The sequence below is a fragment of the Parathielavia appendiculata genome, assembly GCF_033297405.1.
Source record: "Parathielavia appendiculata strain CBS 731.68 unplaced genomic scaffold N657scaffold_12, whole genome shotgun sequence".
In the NCBI taxonomy this organism is placed as follows: domain Eukaryota; kingdom Fungi; phylum Ascomycota; class Sordariomycetes; order Sordariales; family Chaetomiaceae; genus Parathielavia; species Parathielavia appendiculata.
Genome location: NW_026944231.1, coordinates 571,843 through 586,958, shown reverse-complemented (window position 1 = coordinate 586,958; position 15,116 = coordinate 571,843). Strand labels below are relative to the sequence as shown.

Below are 15,116 nucleotides of genomic sequence, written 5' to 3'. Positions count from 1 at the left end.
TTGGTAGACTCCGACAAGACAAAGCGTGCACCACCCTCAGAACAGCGTCCGACCGCTGGCCAACCTGACAAAGCTGTATGGCACATTCTGTCCAACCAAAAGCCTTAGGGTTTCCACGGTCGTAAATGCAGTGACATCGGCGGCGCCGTACGCCGCGAACCCGCTCTGCTCGGCGATCAGGCCCGGATCCCCCTTGCGCGAGACCGAGCGGTCCGCCAGATCCAAAAACACCTTGCGGGAATTGGCGCCCCCTGAACCCCGCGACCCAAACAACCGAACCAGCATCCCCACGAGCGTGCTCCTCTCCGGCCCCAGAGCGCTGACGACCAAGAACGGCGAGCCCGTCCCCGCCGCCCCGACGTCCGCACCCTTAGACCCAACCGTACGCGCCCTCTGAATGCTCTCGAGGCTGGTGAACGGCTCGATGAGTAGGTCCTTTCCGAACGCGGGCGGCGTCTTGAAGCCGACGGTGTAGACCTTGCCAACCTTGAGAGCCTTCAATGCGAAGAGAGCGCTGGCGGCATCTTCGGCTGACGATGCGAGGACTACGGCGGCGCATCCAAAGTATGCTGATGGGGCAAGGTCTCGAGTCAGCGTGCTCAAGATACCCTTCCACGAGGCATTATCCAGGACAAGGCTTGTGTTGGGAGGGAGGCCAGTCTGTGCTGGGCCGAGGGCGCTGAAGGAATCCCCGTTTTTGTGGCGCGGAGGGCTCGACGGGATTGACGGCGGTGCAGAGGTCGGCGTGCTGGAGGAGATCGGCCGCACGACAATGGTGTCGACCATGCCGATGAGTCGCGCTGCTTCGCTAACGGTTGGTCCAGTTCCGTGGTTGAGAGACGCGAGGAAGTTGCTGTGAGACATTAAGCTTCTGAGAGACACAGCTGGGTTGAAATAAGCTCCGCCAAAATTCCTCTGGTTGCACCATGCCCCGATGCAGCCGGATCCTTTTGGCTGCCACTCCACGACGGCAAACTGATGTGGGAGGCCCAGCTCGTTGAAACACTTCTCGTAGAAGGGCGCTTGGGGTGTGGCGCTACGCATTGCCGGGCTGGTGATGCCGTACATGTTCTTCCTGGGCAATTGCCCGAGCAGGGCCAGCGCCTGGTTGATCTCGGCAGCGCTCATCTGTCCGGGAGCTGCAATGATGGGCAGAAGCGGATGAGTAATGGGAGTGAAGAACTTGTTAAGCGTCCGGGAAAACTGTCCTGTTTCGCCCATATTCACCGCCGACAGGGGAACCGAATTGGGATATTTCGTCCTGATTTTGGACCGGAAGTACTCCAGCTCGAAGTTCTCGTTGTGGTCGCTGCTCATAGCGATCATCTTCACACAATCTGCGTAGCGCTGAGACTCGATGAAGATGGCTTCGGCCCGGTCCGAGGTCCATTCCCATGTCCCGGAGAAGTCGTGGAAAGCGGACATGATGCGACTGTTCCCGCGCTGCTCCCACAACTTCTTCCTGATGCCCTCGGGAAGCCAAAGTTCGACATCAAGGTACTCAACGCCCCATTGCAGAGCCCGGTAAAGGTAGTCGTAATACAGAGTCGGGTTGTCCATTGGAAATTTGCCGTTTTCCTTGGTACATCTGGTCGTGAATATGATGGGCAACTCGGTCCTCTGACGGAGCAGCATGACCTGCTCGCCAACATAGCTGAGACTTGGTATATCCGAGTAGGTGCCGTCGCCGAGTGGCTCCTTCAGGAGATCAACACGAATTTCAATGGCATCTGCTCCGACGGTCAAAATGTCAATGTTGGGTAAAGCGGTGTGTACGTCTGGGAATGTCGTTGAGATGAAAAAGGTCCTCGGCTTCGCTATGAGCGCCTGATGCTGGCAGAGCTGGCCCAGGACGTGGGAGGTGAAGCGCGCAAGATCCCGGCGGAAGAACGGGCTTTCGGTGTAGAGAAACTCGTAGTCGCACTGGGCTGACAGGTAAATGTCGGGAGGCATGCCGAGCCCGGTGCAGTGCGCGTTGATGGCAACGACCAATCCTCTGTCTCGCGTCGCAATGTCCTCCTTTGCATTGTCTGCCGAGACTCCAATAACCCAGTCTTGATCCTCTTGTGTCACCTCCTCAAAGCGACTTCTTATCCTCGACGGCTTCCCCAGAACCTCGGCAAAGACACCAACAATCTTTTCCTGCCCGCGGCCGTACATGATGACAACGATCCTGGTGTCTCCTCTTTGCGGTTCGCTGCATAGAGGGACACCGGGCTGAATCGGACTTGTGGCGCCCATATCGACCTCCTTGCTGAATGTGTCGCCGTTCATGCCTTGCGGTCGTGCCAACGTTGGCACAGGCTCAAGTTGTTGCACCGCTGCCATGGTGACGACCTCGGGTCCTCCCTGACACGGACGATAGTCTTAGGCTGGAGGCAGATGACTCCACCGGCTCACTGGCGCAGCAGTCCTTATAGCCCGGACGGAACGTTCGCCTTCCAAGTCCAACCTAATCGAAGCAGGGTGATGTCGGAGCAGCCTAACGTGCATGGCCTTGGCTTCCTGGCTCGAGAGGTCGTTCGCATTCCGCGAAGGGATCTTGCTGGGCCCAGGGTAGCGTTGAAGCAATGAATGTGCGTCTGAGGAGTGTCGGGCTGGTGGTTATGACGTGGTGGTAGTCGACTGGCGCCGCGGCTGGTCAAAAGCTCGGTCTTCAATCTTGAGGCCGTCACTCCGGCGTCCCTGTTATGATCGCCGCGTACTTCGGCCTGGCTACAGAAGTGTGGCGGGAGTCCAGTCCGGAGCCAGAGCGACGTTGGGATGGGTGAGAACGTGATACACGTTATCGTTGATCAGGCCAGGAGGCGAAACGACCGAGATAGTTTGAAGTGGTCGAAAATGCAGCTATGAAGGCACAACGCCCTTCAGCAAGGCTTATTGGCGAATGATCCCGGCATCAGAGCCTCACAAAACAGCCGGGAACGCGCAGCCGGAGAAAGAAGGATGGCGAAACGGAGCGGGCCAACAAGAGAGAGCAAGCGAAGACCCGGCGATAACAGCGGGTATATCACCACACCGGGGCACGCCGTATCATGGCTTTGGAGTAACAGATTCCCGGGAATCAGAAGGTAGCAAGTGCAGTGCTACCAGGCACGCGGATGGACGGTTGGTAGCTAAGTAGGGTAGGCAGCAGATAGCGGGTACCGCCCCTGGTTGTTGCGCCAAGCCGAATTGAAATTCGGCCGAAGACTGGACGTTTCCTCAAAGTGTTGCGAACAGAGGAGGATGGCGATTCATCAGATGGTGCAAGGCGCGGCGGGGAGACTCGTCGGACTATCCGTATAGGCGTGATCATCGAGCAAGGGGATGGGAACCGCGGGACGGGTTCGACAATGGAATAACTAGAAGTGGAGTCGATTTGACAAGCATTCCCAAGCGGGCTGCAGTCTACGCCGCCTCGCCGGTTCAGCTTGAAATCGGGGTGGGTTGAGTTGTTTCGGCTTGTCGGATGCCTTTCACGATGGGATTCTATGCCCGTTGCGCTTTTTCTTTTCCAAAAGAGTTTGAAAAGCACACAGCGTTCCCATGGCCGTGATGGCCAATGGCATCGGCAAGAGGTGAAGACCAGGCGAGGTCTCAGATCGTTATTCCGTCGTGGCGGGCCTGGCCGGCCGTTGCATGTGGACGGTCCAAAAGTGGATTTCTGGAGAGCTGGAGTGCATGGATGGGTGGAAAATGCCATGGGAGTGTGGGCAGCAAGGTACCCCGCATATTCTCCACAATTCCTCCAGGCCTGGAGAAATTTGTCTGCTCAAAGTCCGCCAATAACGGTCACTTGACGCTGTCCACCCTGGCTCCGCATCCGTACAGACCCAGAAGGAGCATCTCAGCACTCGAGGCCCTGAAAAGCAGCACCTTGAGGCCCTAAAGCCCAGCGCGGATAGAGGCTATCCGCCTGAACAGCCGCTGAATCACAGTGGCCCCTTTGTTTGGGGAGAGGGAGGAACTTTTTCACGGAGCATCCACCCAAGACTCAAGCAACCCGTCTTGGCTCCCATCCCACCTGTCCACACCCCATCTCCGAGGTGTCTTGACCACAACAAATTCCTCCGTCCGTCCCGTTGTCAAGACTCCCAAACGACGGGATTCTCAGATTCCATCCACAACCTCGAAGGGATCGAAGCTTGTTTCGGCTCAGCAAGCCGCCACCTTCCATCCCGGAAACGCTAACGTTAACAGCTGCTCCGCACCGTTTCAAATCCCGAACCCTTGCCAGGCATACCATCTTTGCTTTCAGGCTGAATGCGAACCCAAAAACCTGTAGAACGGCAACTGTCACGAAGGCGATTCGACATATGTATCCGTGAAGTTTGACTGCTCGACTGATGATGTACTGCACCAGGTTTTCTTTCTTGAAACCGACTTCGAAGCACGTGCCAAAGAGAAAAAGAAAAAGAACCTAAAATTGAGGCAACGTCAATCTCTCTGGAAAAAGCTCAAATGTGTGACACAACGAACGTACCTTACCTTGTCAAACACACCTATTTGTCTAGAACTGCCTTCAAAGAAACAAGAGACTGATCTCACGTGCCTGAGAATATGTAGCATGGGGTGGGTTCATCGGTTCACCGGAATGGCATGCTGTATGACACACCTTGATGGATTCCAGGATCTGAATCAATTATCCGACACCGCTAATAATATCTTGAAAGACACAAAGGACCAACATGATACGCATTGACAATTGATAGACATCATGGCAAACTTCGACTGCTGGAAAATCTTCCACCTTCAAACCTCGCTACCAAGAGCTTATCTGCCAGGCTACCGTCCCTTCGGCCTGAGATACCGCGGTAAAGAGAAGGGAGGCAGAACAGACAGATGATGAACGACGGAAAGCGGGAAACGGAAAACGGAAACCAGTGCTTCCCTCACGTCAGCCCAGTGTGCTCAGTGAACGGGCTCGGCATGGCTGCTCAACTGGGCATGGTTTCCCATCGAGGCCGTGTCCCACGTCGGAGGCTCCGCCTGCTGAGCTCGAGGAGACGCAAAACAAAGCGCCGAGGGAGGACCTCCTGACTCCTTTCTGCTCTCTCGGCATGCAAACCAATGCACGACCATGGGCCAGCATGACGGAAACCCGCCCCGCGAAGAGGTTAACGCGGCCTCCCACCAAACTCTCTCCGCCCTGGTTATGCAAGTGCCCACGACGCCAAGGCACGAACACCACCACCAAGCTCACTTCCCGAAGAGAGAGGAACTGGACCTCACACCATAAACCGCAACCCCCACGACCGAGGTTCCAAGTTAGCAAGCCAAGCCGAGGATGAGACGAGAAGGAAGTCTCTCCTCTCCAAAAGAACCCCCTACTAACCTGCAAGCCACAAGAACAGACAGGAGACAGACAGGGCAGGACAAACAAGGTAAACCAATCGGCCACAGAGACCCCGGACAGCAAAGACTGGTAGCCCCCTACCACCCGCCCGCACCCAGACCCATCTCGATCTCCGCGAAAACACCCACCCCTTTAACCCCCAACCCAGTCGCCAGACCAACGACATGCGCCCCCGCAGCTCTCATCCTTCTGTACCCTTCCGCATCCACCACCCCGCCAACGCCCACCAGCCGCACCCCTGATAACAAGCCGGATCGCTCGTCCAGCATCTGGCGGAGGGTGGCCACGTTACCCAGCGCGAGGGGATGCAGCGGCGAGCCGGCCATGCCGCCTATCCCGTTACCCGGGAGGAGGGGGGTGGAGGTGGCTGCTGGTGAGGAGAAGGAGGCGGAGGAGGAGGAGACGACAGGGGAAGAAAAGAGAAGGCATGAGCCGAGAGTGTTGGTTGCTGTTATGAAGGTTATTGGGCAGTTTCTTTCCTCTTGTTCTTTATCTGTCTTTGCTTTTCCTCCTCTGGTGTCGTCAACTCCTGTGATGGTTGTGCTGGCGACGATGGTGGCTTTCTCCAGGGCGGAGATGAGGGCGTGGAACTGTGTTGAGTAGGTGTAGGGCGGTGTTTTGAGGCCGACTGGGATGCGCGGGGTGTTATCAGCGTGGGCTGAAGAGATGGCGACCTGAAGGTGGGTGAGGTAGGTGGTGAGGGCTTCTTCCAAGTAAGCTGGCGGGGGGCGGTTGGGGATGTTGGGACAGCTGACGTTGATCTCCATGGCGAGAGGGAAGTTGAGGGTGGTTGCGACTGAAGCGATGAGCTTGTAGCTGGCGGCTATGTCCTCGGGGGTGCCTGTGACTGAGACGATGAAGCCCTTGCTAGATTTGCCGGGTTGTTCCTCCGAGATGGTTTTGATGAAGCCAAGGTGGGTCTCTAGAGTGAGCGAACTGTAGCCCAGTGAATTGAGGCTTGCGTTTTGGGCTGAACCTCCATGGGCGGAGTCGAAGAAGGCATATTGGTGTTTTGCCGGGTCGTGATCAAAGCCGTTGATCAGAGATGTGCGAGTGGTCACAGCGCCCGTTGACGGGCACGCATAGAGGAGTCTCAAGTCCTCCAGGGTGGTTGCCCAAGGGCACGCAGAGTTGATCAGCGGTGGGTTGATCTCTAGCGGTGGTGCTACTCCCATCATGAGGTGGCACTATGGATAATGTCCCTGGGTTTCACGCTCGTTGAAGGTGAGTGTCGATGGCGGTTATCTGCAGCGGCGGGGGCTTTTAGATAAGATAAGCATTGGATAGACCCCGCTTACGGAGGGTTGGAGTCGAAATCAACGACGGGAGCTGTAAACCGGCCGGGGCAACACAAATCGAAAGATTTGATGAAATAGTAAGATTGGTATTGCGAAGTGGCCAGTCGTCATCAAAACATGTCGTCGATCGCCTTGTCGGAGTCTTTCCTGATCAATTCCACCATACCCTGTCATGGTGTGAGCCTCAGCCAGAAAAGGCTTCAACATCAAGGACCCAGTGAAGCGGAACTCACCTCGGGCATGATGGGCTTTGCATCTTCTCCTTTGACGTAGCGGAACGGCATCTGGGTGCTCTCGTGCTCGTTGAACTTGAGCTCGGGGTGGTCGAGGTAGGGTATCTCTTTCAGGGGGGCTGGTGCACAGTTAGCCATAACTCCGGCACTTGCAAAGCTATCTTAAAGTAAGGCACAGATTAGGCACACTTTTGCCCTCGACAACCATGCGAGTGACCCTGACCGCCGTATCAGTGGTCATCTGGACAGGGCCCAGCCGGCGGCCTTCGAAGCCCTTCTTGCGCAGCTCAGACGTCCTGTCCCTCGGGGGGTCATCTCCTAGGTTGGGTAAGCAGATGTCCGGGCACCAGGCAGCAAGCGGGCTGTCCTGTGGGAAGTAACACACCGAGGATGCCGCCAAATAGAAACGCATCGAACTTGTTTCCATCCTCGGGCGATAGGTCGCTTGCGGCAGCGGGGTCGAGCAAGCACACGCGGGACTTGTCACTCGCATAGAGCTCCTCCACGCCCCTGGTTTCTGCTGTAAAGGAGGGAATCTTGGTGAGCGCCTCGGGCACCTTGAAGGCAGGCGGAAGAGACGACAGGCAGAAGTTGGAACCGGCCTCGTGCGATTCGCGGGCGATGGCGAGATACTCGAGCTCCGACCAGGCCCCGAGCTCCGGGTCGAGATGCTCGACAATGTAGGTTTTGCTGCCGGACGACATTGTATTTTGAGGAACTCTGAGACACAGGAAAGAGCCTTTGCTCGTGATTGGAATTTTTAACTCCAGGTCCTTCCGTGCTGCGATCGAAGTGTGGCCCCAGATGCCAAGCCTTCTTGGCAACCCGTCGCCGGCAGATCGGGTCCCACTTCACATCGCGACAAACTGACCATCATTGATCTTCAAAAGAATCGGAAATCTGCCCGATCATGTCGCAATCCAAGCACCGGCAACTGGGACCGTATGTATCGACACCGAGTCGGCAATTCGGAGTTCTCGAACTGTTGCAATTGATGACAAACACGACCGTAAGGAATAGCGGCGCCTATTCAACCCCTGTTCTGGAAGGGGCACGGGTCAGCTTTGTGTTTGATCGATTTGAACGTTGATTGTTGGATCCAGCACTGTGAAACATCAGGACAGCCTTGATTTTGTCCCAGTACCTGGCAACAGACAAAACTCTCGATGCTATGCCATCTCGTCAATCTCATTAACACATACTTGGACTTGCGCTGGCTGTTGAGAGCAAGCTCGACCGGGTGCGGTTTCGATATCAGGTCACAGAGGTACCTCCTGGTTCAGGCTACTATGTACGGATTATGTAGACCGCAGACGCCAAGCCCTACGCCTTGTCAGCCCCCGGCTCCAGCCCGCCGCATTAGGGACACATCTTCCGACATTTGCGACAGTTCCTCTCAAACTCTGGACCCAGGTTTCCCTTCCATTTTCTTTATCCGCGCCGTCACCTCCATGACTTCCCCTGGAATTATCAGGTAGCCAGCAACTTTCGTCGCTCTCTTCGATTCGCTCCCTTATTGTGGTGCTGTAGGGTCGCACTGATCGATCCGGTCCCCTGAACGGAGCAATCATGGCCCCAAGCAGGCCATCCCCGGGCTGGCGCCGTCTGACTGCCATTGTCGCGGCCCTCGCCCTCCCATGGACCGCGACGCTAGCAGTCGCCAACAAGGCCGCTGGCGACTATTTCGTTCATTCCCTTCCGGGCGCACCCGGAGGCCCTTTGGTAAAGATGCATGCTGGGTAAGCCTCCCCGCAGGAGTTGGGAGACCTGAATACTAGGCTGTGTCAGGACCCAAGCTGACATGTGGGATCAAGACATATCGAGATCACTCCCGAACACAACGGCAACCTTTTCTTCTGGCATTTTCAGAACAGACACATCGCCAACAAGCAGCGGACAGTCATCTGGCTGAACGGCGGACCGGGATGCAGCTCCGAGGACGGCGCCCTGATGGAGATCGGCCCCTACCGGCTGAAGGACGACCAAACGCTGGCGTACAACGAGGGCGCCTGGAACGAGTTTGCCAACGTCCTGTTTGTGGACAACCCCGTCGGCACCGGCTTTAGTTACGTCGATACGAACGCCTATGTACACGAGCTGGACGAGATGGCCGACCAGTTTATCACGTTTCTGGAGAAGTGGTATGCTCTGTTTCCAGAGTATGAGCACGATGATGTGGGTAGCTAGCTCTCTCCTGCTGTCCTGCCCGTCTAACACTATATCCAGATTTACATTGCCGGCGAGTCGTACGCTGGCCAGCACATCCCCTACATCGCGAAGCACATTCTCGCTCGGAACAAGAAGCCGGAAACCCAACACAAGTGGAATTTGGCGGGACTGCTCATCGGCAACGGATGGATCTCGCCGCCTGAGCAGTACGAGGCCTACCTCCAATTCGCGTACCAGAAGGGCCTGGTCCAGAAGGGCAGCGATATCGCCAACAAACTCGAAGTCCAGCATCGCATCTGCCAGAAAGACCTGGCCGTTAGCGAAAGCGCCATCGACAACTCGGCGTGCGAGAAGATCCTCCAGGACCTCCTGCAGCTCACCGCTACGCGCAACAACGACAACCGGCTCGAGTGCTACAACATGTACGACGTCCGCCTGAAGGACTCGTTCCCGTCCTGCGGCATGAACTGGCCGCCCGACCTGACGCACGTCACCCCTTACCTCCGCCGCAAGGACGTCATCCAGGCGCTGCACGTCAACCCGAACAAGGTCACGGGCTGGGTCGAGTGCAACGGCCAAGTCAGTTCCAACTTCCGCCCCGTCAAGTCCAAGCCCTCGATCAACTTCCTCCCGGACATCCTTTCCGAGGTCCCTGTCATGCTCTTCTCGGGCGCTGAGGACCTCATCTGCAACCACCTGGGCACCGAAGCCCTCATCAGTAACATGGCCTGGAACGGCGGCCGTGGCTTCGAGCTCTCCCCTGGGACTTGGGCGCCGCGCCGGGACTGGACCTTTGAGGGCGAGCCCGCAGGCTTCTGGCAGGAGGCGCGCAACCTGACCTACGTCGTCTTCTACAACGCCAGCCACATGGTCCCCTTTGACTACCCGCGCCGCACGCGCGACATGCTCGACCGCTTCATGGGCGTCGACATCAGCTCCATTGGCGGCAAGCCCACCGACTCGCGCCTCGACGGCGAGAAGGGGCCCGAGACGACGGTGGGTGGCGCCGCCGGGAACGGCACCGCGGGGCAGGAGGCAGAGAAGGCTAAGCTGGACGCGGCCAAGTGGGAGGCGTACCAACGCTCGGGCGAGATTGTGCTTGTTATCGTCGCCGTCGCGGCCGCTGCCTGGGGGTATTTCGTCTGGCGCGACCGGAGGAGGAGGGCTGGGTACCAGGGGCTTGCCGGCGGGGAGAATGCGTCTGCCGGCGGGGGCGGCGGGAGGATTGGCCGCGTTTCCATACGCGGGGTTGGCGGTAGTGGAAGGGGGAGGGATGTGGAGGCGGGCGACTTTGACGAGACGCAGTTGGATTCGCTGCATGTGCGCTCGCCGGTGGAGGACCAGAGGGATGTAAGGTATAGTCTTGGGGGTGAGAGCGACGATGACGAGGAAGAGGAGGAGGACGACGGGAAAAGGAAAGGGAAGGTTGCTAACAAGGCCAACGGGCATTGATCGTGGTCTGGTCTTGGCTAGTTGGGTTATGATAGTGTAGGGTTGGAAGAAGGTATTTCTTTACGCACTGTACATACATGCCTGTTGTAGATGGCGTTGCGGATTAGGCTCGGTGTCAATTCTGGTTAAGATTTGTCCATCGTGCTTGAAGAAGGGTCTTATAGGCCTGCGGCGAAAGTGTGTGTTCTATTTTCAGAGCATTGCTTTCCTGTACACAAGGCTCACCAGAGATACTTTACAGATCAGGGCAGCTCATTTGAAACCGCTCAAGTCTCCATCGCCCGGTCCTGCTCAGCAATGGCCTCCTCAAACTCCTCGTCGTCGTCCTTCGCGCCCTCCGGCGCTGCCCACCCAGTCCCGGCCTGCATCACCAGCACCAGCACACATACCACAGCAGTCGACTTGTACAAAACTTCCAACGCCCGCTCATACCCAGACACAGCAACCTCCCTCTCCGCCCCGCTCAGAATCCCTTCTTTCCACACCACAGCCGGGCTACCAATGAGCACGGAAATGAGCTTCTCCCTTGCTTTACCCAGGCTTCCACCTCCCCCACCACCATCCAACCGTCTAAACCCCTCAACCAGCGCATCCCTTAGCGTCCGCGTAAACACACCGCCGCCGATCGCCGTCCCAAAACTGCCCGCAAACCCACGGAAAGTCGACAGCAGGCCTGTGACGATAAAGTGCGCGTCCGGATTTGACACGTGCAGCAGGTGCGCGAGGGTATAGTTCAGCGCGGCGCCCGTGCACAGCCCATTAACAAACAGCAACCCAACATACACGCGCGTGTCCGACGCGGCATTGCTCACGAAGGCTAGCCCGAACAGCGACACACTAAACAGCGTGAGCGACAGCAGCGCGGGTAACCAAAACGAACCGGCGCGGCGGATGTGCAGGGCGCCGACGGCCAGCCCGCCCAGGCCGAAGCCAGCGTTAGTGGGGATCAGGACGGAGCCGGCGACGGCCGGGGAGAGACCGCGTACGGCGAGCACGAAGATGGGGCCGTAAAAGAGTACGGTCCAGCGGGCGGCCATGAAGCCTAGCTGGCAGAGGCAAGAGAGGAGGACGCCGCGGGAGGAGAGCAGCGGGAGGGGGATGACGGGGTCGGATGCGCGCGACTCGACGTAGAGGAAGAGGGTCAGGGTGGGCAGGGAGAGGAGGATGGGAAGGGGTTGAATTGTTGTGTTGGAGAGACCGTAGAGGAAGAGGACTATGGTTATGCTCTGCCGGAGGTTATCAGGTTTCGGTTCTTCTTGGTTGAGAGGGGGGGAGGGCAACGTACCAGGGTTGAGGCGCCGGCATAGTCTAGACCGGCGAGCTTCTGCAGGGTGGTCTTGTTTTTGATGCTATCTTGCATAGTGAAGCGAGGGATGCTGAGGCTGAGGCCGAGGCCCGCGAGTGCGGACATGGGAGCTTGAGATCCAAACAGGAGTCTCTGCGAGGGTGTCAGTTATGAGCCAGTGTCGGTGGGTACACGGCAGCGTTACTAACCCATCCCAGCACCGGAAGTAGTGCGCCGAAGACCACCGCACCGGCCGACACGCCTATTGTGAAGCCCTGGGCCCTGTGTCAGCTCAGAGTCTTAGCAGCAAAGCAAGACGCAATACCTACGGCGTTGGCCAAGCCGATCCACAAACCCCTCCGCTTTTTGGAGGTGAGCTGGATGACCAAGATCATACACAGCGTCATGATGCCGCCGCTGCCGATGCCCTGCATCACCCTCCCGAGAATAAACACCGCAAAACTTGAGGCCAGCGCGGTGACCAGGGAGCCTAAGGCAAAACAGGCCGACGCCAGCAGCATCATGGTCGCCGAAGAGAAAACCATGGCCAGCCTCCCGGCCAGGGGGGCGACGGACGACATGCTGATCATGTAGGAGCTGGTAAACCACATGGCCGACTCGTAGGCATCCAAGTCGGCGGCAATCGTCGATTGAGTAGTAGATATGCCGGACATGTTGCTGGCTGAGTTGAGGTTAGCCGGTTTCTATCAGGGGTGGGAAGATAATTCACACACCCTGCAGAAAGATCAGAGCCCACATGCTCAAGACGATACATGTCGTCTGCTTCCAGCCGAGTGATTGCTCCGGGGCCGGGCCGGGCTGCCGCTCGCTTCCCGGGGAGCTGTCCCGGGCGGTCACGGAGCTGGATCCGGAGCGGAGGAGAGGCGTGTTTTCGGCCATGGTGGGTGAGGTTGCCGAGCTGTCGTCTTGGCCGTGTGGGCGCGCGTTAAATGTTGCCATGATCGGATGTCTGGAAATTACTGATATTCAGTCTTCAACGCCACTTTCTGAAGACCAGAGTTGATTCCGGATATCCGGATGTCCGGCTGCGCCACAACCAAAGGTTGGTCAATTAAGGCAGAGGGTGGGCAGGGAAGGAATGGAAAAGGAAGAAAACCAAGAGCTCTCAGATGCCCTCACATCATGTGCGCTGCACTGCAATTGACAACGGCTTTACAGCAGTTTGAGATTCAGGATCGAGGTTTTGTGTTATAAAACGTCATTTCCGGAGACTTTCTTTTGATTTGTAAGTGCGGCCAGGGAAAGGTGGAGGAGGGCAGTCTCGTCCGCGCCTTCCTTCGGCAATTAAACCACAGATCCAACGACGGGATTGGTGGTCGGCACTCATTGGATGCGAGCTGGTGAAGAACTTCTTCTGATTGACGATTCCAGCCCATCTGTCTGTTTATATTCCCGATCTCTCGACTGCATGAGACGGTTTTCTCACTCAATCCATAAGCCAACCCTAACCCTTCTCAAAGACCCCAAAACAAGCCTTTCTCAAACTCCGCCATTTACACCAGATTCGAGCTCCCAAACTGAGCACCATGCCTTTCCATGATATCCGCCTGGGTCACGCACCAATTACTGAACCCGAACCAACCAAAAACAACCCCAGATATAGAAATACAGAATGAGCCTGAAAGACAGCTACACCCTCCCGGCGGCCGCCGACATGCACGTTCACCTGCGCAACGCCCCAGGGCCCATCGCCTCGCTCGTCACGCCCACGATCCGCAAGGCCGGCATCGACACCGTCTTTGTCATGCCCAACCTCGCCCCGCGGCCCGTCGTCTCAGTTGCCGAGGCTCTCGCCTACAAGCAGTCCCTGCAGCAGCTCGATGCCGACGTCAACTATCTCATGTCGCTTTACTTACACGAGAGCATCACGCCCGATGAAATTCGGGCAGCGAAACGGGAAGGCATCAAGGGTGTGAAGGTGGGCTATTCCTGTTTTATTTATTTCTGTTGAGGCGGAGGAAAGGGGCCGAAGGCTGATGTATCCGTCAGGCATACCCCCGCGGTGCGACGACCAACTCGCAGTGGGGCGTCGTGTCGTTTGACCTGTTTCACGACGTGCTCAAGGCCATGGAGGAGGAGGGCATTGTGCTGAATCTGCATGGTGAGGTGCCTAGCAGTCCGGCCGACGGAGTGACGGTCATGAACGCCGAGGCGCGCTTCCTGCCGGTGCTCAAGGGGCTAGTCGAGAAGTATCCCAAGCTGAAGATTGTGTTGGAGCACTGCACGACGGCCGATGCCGTTGAGGCGGTCAGATCGTTGGGTGATAACGTCGTGGGGACCATTGTAAGCCAGGCTGGAAAGTACCCCTGAGTTTGAGAACACTTGCTAATTCCCTCGCAAGACAGCGCACCACCTCTCCCTCCTAGTAGACGACTGGTCCGCCAACGTAGTATGTTTCCCCTCCTTTCCTCCCGCACTCACTTCCGTTAAAGCTAACTAGCCTCGCCACAGCACCACTACTGCAAACCTTCGGCCAAATCTCCTGAGGACCGCCGCGCCCTCCTTAACGCCGTGGTTACCAGCAACGGCAAATTCTTCCTCGGCACCGACAGCGCCCGTACGTTCCCCCACCGTACCACCCTTTCGGGTTTCCCAATCCTCACCAAACCAAAAACAAACTAACCCGAGACTCTATTTCCAGCCCACGACATAACCGCCAAAAAAGGCAAAGGCAACACCGCAGCAGGCGTCTTCACCCAGCCCTACGCCTTGGGCTATGTATGGGGCCCCCTACTCCCTGTTGCCCCCCCATTTCCCCATTCCCGTTACTGACCTAAGCGGGTGTATCTAGGTCCTCACGGCGCTAGAAGAAGCCATAACCCGCGGCGACATCCCGCCCTCGTCCGTCACAGAGGACGTGCTGAAGGGCTTCTTCTCCGAGTACGGGCGGAAGTTCTATGAAGTGGATCCTGCGAAGCAGCAGATCCGGCTTACGCGCGGCGGGGCCAAGGTTGAGGACTCGTTGAAAGGAAACGGGGTTGAGGTTGTGCCGTTTCGTGCTGGGGAGGAGATGTGGGGTGTTGAGTGGTTGTAGGGTACCGGTCTCTGGTCTGGTCGGATTCAATTCGGGAATAAATGTCGTGGAAAAAGGTGATTGAGGAGGGAGTAGATAGGGTGGTTTGTCGGGTCAGGTTGGGGGTCAAGAAAGACGGGAAGCAAGATGCATGTAAGAAAGCAGCAACTGGGAAAAGGGGGGTTGAGGTGTGGATGGCAACAGTGGACGAGAGGTGATGAATGCTCGCCACCAACCAAGTATGGCGGGAGTATGAGTGAGGATAATGCAAAGACTTCATTTGGTCGATTTTCAGTTTCGCCCCTTC

At 57.2% G+C, this 15,116-nt stretch overlaps 7 protein-coding genes across 7 annotated transcripts; 2 read left to right on the top strand and 5 right to left on the bottom strand.

Moving 5' to 3' along the window:
* Positions 1 to 36: 36 nt before the first annotated feature.
* On the bottom strand, positions 37 to 2,328 carry N657DRAFT_578321 (Dehydroquinase class I-like protein; the record flags this gene model as incomplete). The annotated part of the gene is made up of 1 exon (XM_062789305.1): positions 37 to 2,328. One exon carries the CDS (start codon positions 2,326 to 2,328, stop codon positions 37 to 39), a length of 2,292 nt encoding a protein of 763 aa, XP_062645137.1.
* Positions 2,329 to 2,696: 368 nt separating this feature from the next.
* Positions 2,697 to 3,831, bottom strand: N657DRAFT_126940 (uncharacterized protein). Its single transcript, XM_062785841.1, has one exon. It carries the CDS (start codon positions 3,683 to 3,685, stop codon positions 3,065 to 3,067), a length of 621 nt encoding a protein of 206 aa, XP_062645136.1. The 5' UTR covers positions 3,686 to 3,831; the 3' UTR covers positions 2,697 to 3,064.
* Positions 3,832 to 5,415: 1,584 nt separating this feature from the next.
* Positions 5,416 to 6,513, bottom strand: N657DRAFT_578073 (FMN-linked oxidoreductase; the record flags this gene model as incomplete). Its single annotated transcript, XM_062789296.1, has 2 exons — positions 5,416 to 5,835; positions 5,890 to 6,513. 2 exons carry the CDS (start codon positions 6,511 to 6,513, stop codon positions 5,416 to 5,418), a joined length of 1,044 nt encoding a protein of 347 aa, XP_062645135.1.
* Positions 6,514 to 6,746: 233 nt separating this feature from the next.
* N657DRAFT_577829 (DUF431-domain-containing protein) lies at positions 6,747 to 7,573 on the bottom strand (the record flags this gene model as incomplete). Its single annotated transcript, XM_062789273.1, has 4 exons — positions 6,747 to 6,803; positions 6,870 to 6,988; positions 7,059 to 7,187; positions 7,255 to 7,573. The coding sequence occupies 4 exons, from the start codon at positions 7,571 to 7,573 to the stop codon at positions 6,747 to 6,749; spliced, it is 624 nt and encodes a 207-aa protein (XP_062645134.1).
* Positions 7,574 to 8,199: 626 nt separating this feature from the next.
* N657DRAFT_126947 (alpha/beta-hydrolase) lies at positions 8,200 to 10,623 on the top strand. The gene is made up of 3 exons (XM_062785842.1): positions 8,200 to 8,608; positions 8,684 to 9,044; positions 9,096 to 10,623. Exons 1-3 carry the CDS (start codon positions 8,439 to 8,441, stop codon positions 10,488 to 10,490), a joined length of 1,926 nt encoding a protein of 641 aa, XP_062645133.1. The 5' UTR covers positions 8,200 to 8,438; the 3' UTR covers positions 10,491 to 10,623.
* A 32-nt stretch (positions 10,624 to 10,655) lies between these two features.
* On the bottom strand, positions 10,656 to 13,006 carry N657DRAFT_623718 (MFS general substrate transporter). Its single transcript, XM_062790695.1, has 5 exons — positions 12,510 to 13,006; positions 12,105 to 12,457; positions 11,985 to 12,050; positions 11,776 to 11,928; positions 10,656 to 11,716 (listed from the first exon to the last, which is right to left on the bottom strand). Exons 1-5 carry the CDS (start codon positions 12,733 to 12,735, stop codon positions 10,757 to 10,759), a joined length of 1,758 nt encoding a protein of 585 aa, XP_062645132.1. The 5' UTR covers positions 12,736 to 13,006; the 3' UTR covers positions 10,656 to 10,756.
* On the top strand, positions 12,917 to 15,057 carry N657DRAFT_648183 (Dihydroorotase). Its single transcript, XM_062793473.1, has 6 exons — positions 12,917 to 13,714; positions 13,786 to 14,079; positions 14,138 to 14,185; positions 14,248 to 14,353; positions 14,438 to 14,514; positions 14,588 to 15,057. The coding sequence occupies exons 1-6, from the start codon at positions 13,409 to 13,411 to the stop codon at positions 14,828 to 14,830; spliced, it is 1,074 nt and encodes a 357-aa protein (XP_062645131.1). The 5' UTR covers positions 12,917 to 13,408; the 3' UTR covers positions 14,831 to 15,057.
* Positions 15,058 to 15,116: the final 59 nt, after the last annotated feature.

Coding starts and splice junctions, on each gene's coding strand:
- N657DRAFT_126940 (XM_062785841.1), bottom strand. CDS start 3,685: ATGGCATTTTCCACCCATCCATGCACTCCAGCTCTCCAGAAATCCACT.
- N657DRAFT_648183 (XM_062793473.1), top strand. CDS start 13,409: ATGAGCCTGAAAGACAGCTACACCCTCCCGGCGGCCGCCGACATGCAC. Junction 13,715..13,785: donor AAGGCATCAAGGGTGTGAAG/GTGGGCTATTCC, acceptor TGTATCCGTCAG/GCATACCCCCGCGGTGCGAC. Junction 14,515..14,587: donor AGCCCTACGCCTTGGGCTAT/GTATGGGGCCCC, acceptor GGGTGTATCTAG/GTCCTCACGGCGCTAGAAGA.
- N657DRAFT_623718 (XM_062790695.1), bottom strand. CDS start 12,735: ATGGCAACATTTAACGCGCGCCCACACGGCCAAGACGACAGCTCGGCA. Junction 12,458..12,509: donor GGCTCTGATCTTTCTGCAGG/GTGTGTGAATTA, acceptor ACCTCAACTCAG/CCAGCAACATGTCCGGCATA. Junction 11,717..11,775: donor ATGCCGGCGCCTCAACCCTG/GTACGTTGCCCT, acceptor AACCTCCGGCAG/AGCATAACCATAGTCCTCTT.
- N657DRAFT_126947 (XM_062785842.1), top strand. CDS start 8,439: ATGGCCCCAAGCAGGCCATCCCCGGGCTGGCGCCGTCTGACTGCCATT. Junction 8,609..8,683: donor TTGGTAAAGATGCATGCTGG/GTAAGCCTCCCC, acceptor TGTGGGATCAAG/ACATATCGAGATCACTCCCG. Junction 9,045..9,095: donor CAGAGTATGAGCACGATGAT/GTGGGTAGCTAG, acceptor CACTATATCCAG/ATTTACATTGCCGGCGAGTC.